Consider the following 11,037-nt stretch of genomic DNA (forward strand, 5'->3'; position numbering starts at 1 on the left):
GGAAGAAATTTAACACGGCCTTCGAATATATTTTTTTTACCGATATAATAATTGATTAATGATAACATACAATGGTATACCACCTTTTTATAATTACATAATCTAAACTTTATTCATAGGGCTCGGTCCATTAATTATTAATAATTTAGATAAATAAATAAAATATATTACATTTTAACGCGTGATCGAGTCCACTCATTATTAGTCTCCGACTCCGTGCGGTGGACTAAAAAATATTATAGATATTATCTATAAGACCCATTCTCAATTTATATGGGACACACAGCAAATGTGTGTGATGATGACATAATATGGTGTAAGCGACACTCGAATCCTTATTTTTTCAGCCACTGCATTGGCAACACGTAAAGACATTCTGTTCGCCCGTCAATGAATATATTATATGATATATCCGCGATGACGTTGTGTGAGGTACAGCGCACTGTCACGAGGATTCGCGGCCGTTTGATGGTAATTTTGTTAAATCACGTCATTGCGGCCACGGTGCCATTAGGTAACCGCGGTCGTGACGAACAGTAATTAATGATTTTTTTGTCATTATCCATATTTATTACAAACAGGAATTGCTGTTCTTAAACATTGGCGGACATCCTGCACGTCATCACTGATGTAACTGATGTGACGATATTTTAATAATAATATTCAAATATATTTATTATTATGATTATTAATACGTTAGCGTTATGATTTATCGAATAATTATTGTCATTTGTTACCCACTCACCCGCATCACTACCGCTTCACCCACTCAATGGCGTGCAGGATGATTTGACCACTTGCAGGGTCAGTGATCTATATATTTGTGGTCTGACCAAAATTTTATTTTAATGATGGAGGAAAATTGTCAAACTTTGTTTTTTTATTTTAAGGAAAATAGCTATGGCCACACTAGGAAACTCGTATCGTTGATGATTATAGATCATGCACTATCATTTTGATCTATATTTAACACAGATATTTTTCAAAAAAAATTATCTGTGTTAGATCGATCGATATGATTTTGAGACATTATTTATTAATATTGATATGCTTACTATATATTAATATAATTATTAATCACTAAGTTACAAGGGTTGATAAAAAAAACACAATGAAAACTGTTAAAGAGGTGCATTTGATATTGTAATTTACAGCTGGTAATTTTACTGACATTTCGAGAAAAAATAATGTTTTAAATATATTTAAACAGATGCACTAGTCAAAAGTGACATTCGTGTAAATTGTAATACCACACTCCACACTCCAAATCACTATCTATATATATAATCATATTTTATTGTTGCGAAGTCAACTGGGGGGGGGGGTGGTAGGCATCTGACGTCAATAAGTTAATAAACGTCGCTGTGGTTTTTTAGTTGATAATTAAAATAATCCTTATTCGATATGTAGTATGTGTATACTGTACGTAGTCATAAGAAGGATTTAAACGGTACAACCGTTAGACCTTGGTTAGGACTATACATCACCTGCAGCTTTAGAGAAAGCATATATATGTCATATAATTGTCAGAATACGGTGGTAGGTAAATTAGGTTTCCAAGTAAGCTATAGGTATGCGTAGTGTGTTTTGCTAATTTTCAATCTGCAGAATTCAAAATTCACGCTACAAGTTGAAGATCAAAACATTTTTCTATTATACGTATATCTTGTATACACAACTAAACAAACAGTATAACACACACATAAAACACACAACACCAATACACCACTATAAAATTAATACATTCATCGCTCCGCGCAGAATCCAAAATATTATTTAAAATTAAATTTCAGACTACATTGAACGGCTTGACAATGATGTCGATTCATAAGGATAAAAACTTTAACAGTTGATGTCCATGATGCTTGACCAATGACCAGACGTAAAAATATAAGAAGAGTCGGATTTATTTTGTTAAATTTATTCGTACATCGTACATATAACATATATAGGTACATTCAAATTTTAGTTAATAAAATAAATAAATATACAATCAGTACTTCTTTTTTCAAATATAAATAATGCTTTTTTATACACATGTTATATTTCAAGACTCGGACCCCTAAGATAAATTAAAAATCCGTCACCAACTTTTATTATAGTAATATAAAAACTAAAAAAAAATAGAAACTTACACCTTAGATCGATTGGATAATACAGATGAATCCGGTTTTGCAGAATAGTTTATTGGTTTTTGACATACAATAATCCATCATTGAATTCGAATCAAAATTCAGTCCTAATCAATGACGAAGCACACTCGAAATCTAATATTATACATATCTATACTACACAGCAGAATGACTATTTTTGTCTTTTCGTATTATTTATCATATAAAAAATATAAATGTATAAACGGTTCTGACGTTAGTCGATTATTATTCATATTAGTAGTTATAGTGAATGTTAGAAAAAAGCATTTTTCAACTGACGGAAGCAAATTGGCTGTGCAAAGTTTGTAAGATTAAAGTAGCAGCTGATAAACAGAATGCTGACGTGAATTCGAAATAAGGGATTTTTTGTATCCTGACAGCAATTTACTACGAGGGAGTGGCTAAATTCTCCTAAAATATTACTGTTATTTGTTCTGTTAAGAGTTCTCAAATGTCGAGACTATAGTATTATTATATTATACAGATTAAATTGGGAAAATCGTTACTTAAAATTTAGAAAAATTAATTAATTGATAATTGTAGTAGTGTAGTAGTCACATTAGTCACCAATTTTTCCCAAATAATATAATTTTTTGAGTAATAATTAATGTTACGACTATTCGACGGTCGTGTTGGTTGGACGCACTGCGAAGTAAACCCTCTTTTTAGTGTATAAACTGTTGATAGTCAATTATTATTATTGTGTCCTTGTTATCATATAAAATAACTTCAAATTTCCAAATAACATGTAGCATCACATATTTTCACTTCCCTATTGTAAATTCTCCAGATTTCGTTAATGCGTTATCAACTAAAGCTATATTAACTCATTACAATATTGCCCGATTGTCACGAAAATTCAATATTATCATTTTCAATTATATATTAATATCTAGTTTTGATTTTTTTCAACTCACTGTAATTAGATATTAAATAATATTCATTCTACGATTTCTTATTCAAATTTAATTTTTAACAAAACAAGCAATTAATTGATATCGTTTCAAGGAATTTATTTATCTGGGTAAATATTATGTTTACCTACTTATGCAATAATTCTTTACGTATTTCATTTTTTAGTGTATCGTAAAAATGTTAATCCTATGATTTTTTCTGACAGACGCCAATATGGTGAAATTGTTTGCAATGAGTGTGTTGTACAAAGGACCCAATGATTCAACGCTATTGAAGTCTGCATTTGAACTGCAGTCATTTGGTTACTTTCAACGTAAAAGTGTACAGGAATTCATGGGATTTGTAACGAAAACCATTGTAGAACGCACAGCGACTGCTGCTCGGCAATCTGTAAAAGAAAAAGGTTTGAATCTATTAATCCTATTAACAAAATTATATAGATTATCAGTGTTAATTTTATTATATTACATTTTAGAATATATGTGCCATGTTTATGTACGGGCGGATAATTTGGCTGGTGTTCTAATATCTGACGATGAATATCCTCATCGGGTTGCGCATACCCTTCTAACAAAGGTAAGCTCATGACAAAAAAATAGATATAAGTACAACTTACTGTTACTTAAATTTAATGCAAGGAAAATGGTGTCTTCCATTGCTTTTTTTTGGTGGTTTATATGCTATAATAATATATCATATTAGAATATAAGATGATCAAAATATGTAAAAATTTTTCAACCTTTTATCATGTAATTGAATAAAACTCAATTTGTTGTGATCACTGATCATAACATTTATTTGGTTATGGGTAAACTTTAATTAAATATTATACTTATCACTTACCTATAATCTTTTAGATATAAAAATGTAGTAAACTACATATAAACTTTATGTAAAACATATTTTAATGTATAGTCTTTACTTCTTACTTCTCTTTTCGGGTTAAATTTTATTCATAGGTATATTAGTTTATATATTTTTTATTAAATTAGTTTAATGATAAGTAGATAATTTATAAAATAAATCAATTCAGTTTATCAACCTTTATTCAATATCTCAAATTTAAAAGCTATAGTTGGAATTATTATACATTTTTTGTTGATTTATAACAACAAATTAACTTCATCTGAAAACCAGATTATTTATTTTTGAGTTATACAGTAAGTTCTAACAGTACGGCAAGATAAAAAGTTATATCTATTTACCTAGCTAGTTTGTATTTAATTTATTACCTTACCATTTAAATGTATTTTTTTATCTAGTCATTGGATGAATTTTCTGCAAAAGTTCCATCACATAGTTGGCCAAAACTCAACGAAACACAAGTTACATTCAATGAACTAAATGCTATGTTAGCCAAGTATCAAAATCCCAAAGAAGCTGATGCTATGACAAAAATTCAACAAGATTTAGATGACACAAAAATCATCTTGGTAATCTTTTATATTTAATACCTAATACTTAGTTTAAAATGTTCATTAGTTTTGAGTACCAATAGGCTATAGAATAAATTAGAATTGAATAATTTAATTAATCATTTTTATCATCAAAACTATTCACGAGTACTTATTATTGAACAAGACAAAATATAAACATTTAATGTTTTCCATATAATTCCTGATGCTGAATGACAACATTTGTCTTAATTAATAAAAATAAAAGGCATTTTTCTTCTTTCTTGATCCTATAAATTATTCCCATATAACAAGATTATCTTTATAATCTATATTCCTCATTTTTTTTTTTTTATCAATATAGCTCATTTTAATCTATTCAGTATTTACACTTTTTCTCATAATTTAATTCCTTTAATGTCTTCTTCAATACCATATACATTCTATCTTCCAATAACACTAATTCTTTCTAGCTTCTGTAGTATCTTTTTTGTAATATAGACCTTATTTTCTAAATTATATTAGTTGTTTATTATTTCTTTTATAAACTATTAATTTTATCAATTTGTCAACACTAGTGTACCCATAGAATTAATATACATTATTAATCTATTATAAGTTTATAAGTGTTCCTAATAAAATAAAAAAATAAAAATATTGTATAATAATTACTCAAATTATATTCTAGCATAATACAATTGAGGCTGTTTTGGAACGTGGAGAAAAGCTTGATGACTTAGTTGCAAAATCTGAAGGTTTAAGTATGCAGTCAAAAGCATTTTACAAAACTGCTAAGAAAACGAATGCATGTTGTCGAATGTAATGAATTTAATGGTAACCAATATGACTACTGGTTTAAGTATAACCATTTTTTTACTCAGTTAGTCAATAAAAATGTGACTACTTAAAAGGATATACAAAACAATATTTAGGCTTATTTATTATTACATTCCGATCCCTTCCCAATTTATATTTTGTATTATAATCGGGGGAAAAAGTGTGTTCATTACTTTTTATCCACATTTGGGGACATGATCAATATTTTGTAATAAACAGGATATAAAAATATATATTTTAACAACAACAATGCATTTAATTTAAAATTTAAATCAATGAAGTTATTTCTTGAAATAATAATAATTTTTATTATGCTATTTTAAGTAGTAGTAGATCCAGCTTCATTAATCTGATTCAACTAGTTAAGCCATAAATACAATTAAATCAAATGTATTTTATTCATTATTGATTTAATAATGATTTTAAATATCATGATATGTAAATTAATGAAATTAAAAATTTAACTAAATATATTGATAATCGTTAGTTTTCACTTACGTTTTTCTAGATCTGCCTTTTTTACTCACAAAAGAAAAATTTATAGGAAATTTCTTAAGTTTTAAATTATTTAAAATGTATCGCAATTATTATCCATGACATTCTTTGGTAAAAAATTATTGTTTTGTCGCATATCAATATTTCAATGGCCATATACATTTTCTAATAATTGAATTAAAGTATATTAGCATTATTAGCTGCTAGAGCCTGTAATGCCTCTAAAGCTATGGAATCTTGTTATATAAGGAAATATAAACATCGAAACAACACTGATTTAAATATATATCCAATATATATTTGTGACATCTGTATTAAAATGGGTAATAAGATAAGAACAATTTGAAAATTTAACTCGATTTTGTCGTTTCATATTTAGAAGAAATTCTTAAGATTTTACCAGTTTCTATCATTTATAATTGAAGAATATACATGTTCATTTAGTGAAGGACCAAGGAATTGTTAAAGCTGTATTTTTTTTTGTTTATAATATTTTATTGTTATTAAAAAAAAAAAAAAACATTTATTTAACTAATTTATACTTAATAAATTGTTAGTCTTTTAAATTATTAGAATTACATTTATTAATAGTTTTGAGTTTAAATCTTTTAATTCATATAAGTAGCTATTCTATTATTATATTATGTAAAATATAACAGTGACGTATATATGAAGGAGGACCCTAGAACATGTACCATAGTAAAATTATAGATTCAATTATAACATGGTATGCAAATTATAACCCCCATAACCCAAACATTTAATAATTAGCCCATAATGAAAATAATTTTTTATACGCCACTACAATGTTATGTGAATGTTTAGATATTAAATATTGTGATATTTTATGTCATGTAATTTTTAACAAAACAGTTTTTTTTTTACAATAAAACGGTTTTGTTCCTTGTATAAGTTACTTCCTAATATGCCCAAATTACGCCTTAATGTGGATTTTTAACAAAAAAATTTTTTATGAATTGTAATTATGTATTTAATTTCTTTATTCAATTTTAATGTTTTGTAAAATAGTTTGTTATGTATGAAGTTAGTAGTTATTATGCTAAATATTATGTAATATATTAATTATGGCATTTTATTGTTATATTTTGTGGTTTATCCAAATATATATAATATATTGATTACATATTAGCGATTTGTCAAACATAAAAATTAGCTTTGGTTTTAAATTATACAATTTCTATACTTTTTAGAGATTAATTTGTATTTCCTTGTATTAATATATGGAAATGATGGACATTTCATTTATTTATTTTTAAGCAAATATATAATCCATTATAGTTGATCAACTATAATGTATAAGTGATAAATACTGATATTACATGATATAATATTAAAACTATTTATATTGATAATAATAATAAATAATAATAAAATAATATTTTACTCATTAAGAAATAAAAATAAAAATTTGTTTGTATTGATTCTTTACAATTGTTCATTTTTTTATAAGTTATGAGCATTTTTAAATTTGCCTGTTTTATTTTTCTAATTTATTAAAAATTAAATATTTTTTTTTATAGTATTCTGTATAATTTCCAAAATATTTATTTATTAGTTGTTAGAACATACAATTTTAGTGGAGTTAAAAAGTTGAGACTTACTTATACACATTTATAAATTATAATACAAGGATTATGAGTTTCAAACCAATTATAATTATGAATTACAATATAAAAATTGGATAATTCGCAACTATATAGATTATAGGTATCTATCTACAATTATAATACTATACCGTCTATACCCAAATATATATTACTGTATTTATGCGTGATGTGTCACAAACTCATAATACATAAAAAAAATAATATCGCGAGAATTTAGAATAGTATATTTTGGATCTTGATGTTGTAGTAGATTTAATTTTTTTTTTCAAAGGCATTAATAATTAAAAACAGATATCCGATTAGAACAAGTCATAGTTTCGTCAAAATATTTGGAGAAATGTTAACTTTTACATCATGTCTATTTGATGTTATAAATTATAATATTAGTCATGCCAACTACCACCAATTAATTTAAGAAAATAATTATCCATTTAAATAATATCCTTGTAACTATTGTTTTAATTTTGTATTCATTAAGTGATGTAATTTTATGTTTGTATTAAACCTAATGAGGCCTTGATACTTGATATAGTATTGAATATCATTATTTATTAAACAATTAAAAACGATTAACGAGATATTAGTATGTGTCTCAGACATCAGTTACATTAGATTATAGTATATAAAATATTATATAATATATACTCTCTGTACGGAGTGATTTTTTAACAGTGGGCATTGGCGAGTTTACACTGTTTACAGGGTAGGTCGACTAGGCCTGGGCCTACCCAATTTTTATTTGACTGATTGGTTTTTTTTTTATCAAAAATAAAAATGTTACTATTGATATTATTAGTATTTATTATTGAATATTATTATCATACCCATATCCCATATGATATGACAAATCTTCCCTATTAGTACACACTTACATGCTACAGAATAAAACTGGCCTACCCAATTATTTTGTGCTGGACACACCACTGACAGCGTGGTGATCAAATATACGTAAATAATCACTTATTTAAACTTAATATTATTACAACTAATTTATTTATTTTTAAACTTGGTTTTTATAAATAGGTTCCCATATCATTAATCTCAAAGAAATATTCAACTTTGGAATATGAAATTAAAAATATACATGGTAATTTAAAGAAGTAAAAAACTTAAACATTAACAAAAAACATATTCCTAATATTAATATATGTATAAGTATTAAGTACTGATTTTGAGCACTTCATAATATTTAAAAAATCAAGTCAAGCGTTATGTTTTGATGATTTTATTATGTAATATTATACTTAAATACATTTACAAATATAAAAGTATTGATTTTACTTACCTACTAAATATCTATATACATAATACATATATACTATACAGATACACAATGACCGCATGCACTCATGTAATAAGTTATTTAAACAAATAATACTTAATAGCACCTATAGATACCTCAAGTCCTAAACAAAAAATATTATAAAATAAAAAATTTGATAAGATATAAATTGTTAGATAATTAATACTTACGCGGTACATTTGAACACAACATGGTGAATAATGCATAATATGATCTATGTGAATTGTGAGTTCTGACTTATGATTAATAAAAGTAAATAAAAAAAAATTAGGATAAGGTATAATACTATTAAATGATTACTTCTTAGATATTATAGAACTTGGTATAGTTGTTTTTTTTTAAATAGGTAGTAATAATAATGTTATAAGTATCTTATAAGCAACTTATGTTAATGTTATAATGGGAATAAATTATAGGGTGATTGAGTTATTCTATATAATATACCTATTATTTTAGTAAACACGCTCATTATCTCGATAAGTATTATAAATGTTATTGAAAATATTTTGTATTTACCTCATTGAAATTCAATATAAACAACATTTTTGAAATAAATATTTATCATCTATATAAGCTATTTTCAAAATAATGAGTGATTCACACTATAATATACAGAGTATAGACCTATTGGCAGTCGGCTAGAATTTTTATATTATGTAACATAACTAGTAACTGCTGTTAATTCCATGTTTTTGACCCTAAGTATAAGTTATTATGATTTTGTAGCTTATTATTTTACGGCTGACTGCTGTTGGTATTTATCACTATTATTCATATACTACAGATAATTACGAAATATATTTACACCTGGGATTTAATATTTTTGTGGGCATACGTAAACTGTACCCGAATTCTTATCTATATCAAACATATTGTAAACTATACGCGTTCATCTATGCTACGATATACCATTTCTAAGGCCAGAAAATGTATCTGAATATTTTTGTAAATAATTTAATGAAATCAAAGCCTGACGACAGAAGAGGTAGGTACACGATTTGCGAATTATTTATTAAATGTTTATATATACATTATAAATAAAAAGGTCTAGTCATTTGAAACATGGGCTCAAGCATCAGAAAAGCCAACTTTAACCACTAATGCATGCGAGTCATTTCATTCTCATTTTAATTCTAGCTTTTATACAACTCATCCAAATATTGTTTAGTGTTGTAAATTATTTTTACTATAGAAAATTTAAAAGAAATTCAAATAGAAACATATATTGAATTAAATATTAAAAATGAACCCTTAAAAATCAAAATTAAAAAAAAAATGTGAATAGTTACAAAGTTTAATTAATAAATATTATAATAATGACGAAACCCTAATTGGTGAATATGTTATTATTTGTTCTAATACCTATTGTACTTTTTAAAATTATATTTTTTTTACATTTTTAATTGTATTCTATTAATAATTATTCATATTATATGGCTGTAATGGATTGTCGAATTGAGTATAAAATATAAATTAGAGATTGTAATTTTGTTTGACTTTGCAAAAATGTAGTTCAGCGGTTCTCAAACTATGGTACGAGTACTACTAGTGGTACGCGAAAGACTACATGGTGGTACGTGGAGGGCCGTATTTGGATAATAAACCAACTCATTCAATTATTCAATTCACATCTTATTTTAAAAAACTAATAAATAAAAAATAATTATACTGTAGTTGTACTATTTTATTGCCTTATTATTTAAAATAAATGTATTTAACTGTACAATTTGGAATTTGGATCGTTCTATTTTTAGTTATTAGTAGTACGCGACTGATTAATAACATACCTAAAGGGTACGTAAAAAAAAATTAACCGCTGATTTAGCTATTATTTTTTTTTAATTTTACCCCGGTGCAATTTTACATAATATTACCTTTTTACACTTTAAAAGAACTCGGGTGCAGCTTACAACCGTTGATTTTTTGTTTTACAATTTATTTTTGTATAATTTATTTTTCAATTTTATATTAAGTATTATGCAATCTATATAATTTATGCACAATAAGCATATGCGAGCAATGTAACAAAAAAAAAACAAAACAGATTTACAGATGAAAAACGTACAACGAAAACGATGAAAAAGAAGCCATCCATTAGTGACACTTTAGCTGTTGTTTTTGTATAAATGAATATAAAATTGTTTTCAATGGCCACACGCCCACACAGGTACCAACGTCCAAAGTTTTACACTATTATAGTTTATTAGCTTATGTAGAGTATATCGGTAAGCATTTTGTTTAAGAGTTATTAAAATAGATTTGTTTATAGGACTCAAATTTTGTAGCGTAATAAATCGTTAAGAAAAATATTT

The 11,037-nt window shown here is 25.7% G+C and overlaps 1 protein-coding gene across 1 annotated transcript; it reads left to right on the top strand.

Moving 5' to 3' along the window:
* Window positions 1-2,898: 2,898 nt before the first annotated feature.
* LOC113552872 (synaptobrevin homolog YKT6) lies at window positions 2,899-6,936 on the top strand. Its single transcript, XM_026955865.1, has 5 exons — window positions 2,899-3,177; window positions 3,274-3,471; window positions 3,544-3,644; window positions 4,331-4,501; window positions 5,151-6,936. Exons 2-5 carry the CDS (start codon window positions 3,282-3,284, stop codon window positions 5,283-5,285), a joined length of 597 nt encoding a protein of 198 aa, XP_026811666.1. The 5' UTR covers window positions 2,899-3,177; window positions 3,274-3,281; the 3' UTR covers window positions 5,286-6,936.
* Window positions 6,937-11,037: the final 4,101 nt, after the last annotated feature.

This window comes from Rhopalosiphum maidis, chromosome 2, assembly GCF_003676215.2.
Source record: "Rhopalosiphum maidis isolate BTI-1 chromosome 2, ASM367621v3, whole genome shotgun sequence".
In the NCBI taxonomy this organism is placed as follows: Eukaryota; Metazoa; Arthropoda; class Insecta; order Hemiptera; family Aphididae; genus Rhopalosiphum; species Rhopalosiphum maidis.

Coding starts and splice junctions, on each gene's coding strand:
- LOC113552872 (XM_026955865.1), top strand. CDS start 3,282: ATGGTGAAATTGTTTGCAATGAGTGTGTTGTACAAAGGACCCAATGAT. Junction 3,645..4,330: donor CGCATACCCTTCTAACAAAG/GTAAGCTCATGA, acceptor TTTTTTATCTAG/TCATTGGATGAATTTTCTGC. Junction 4,502..5,150: donor ATGACACAAAAATCATCTTG/GTAATCTTTTAT, acceptor ATTATATTCTAG/CATAATACAATTGAGGCTGT.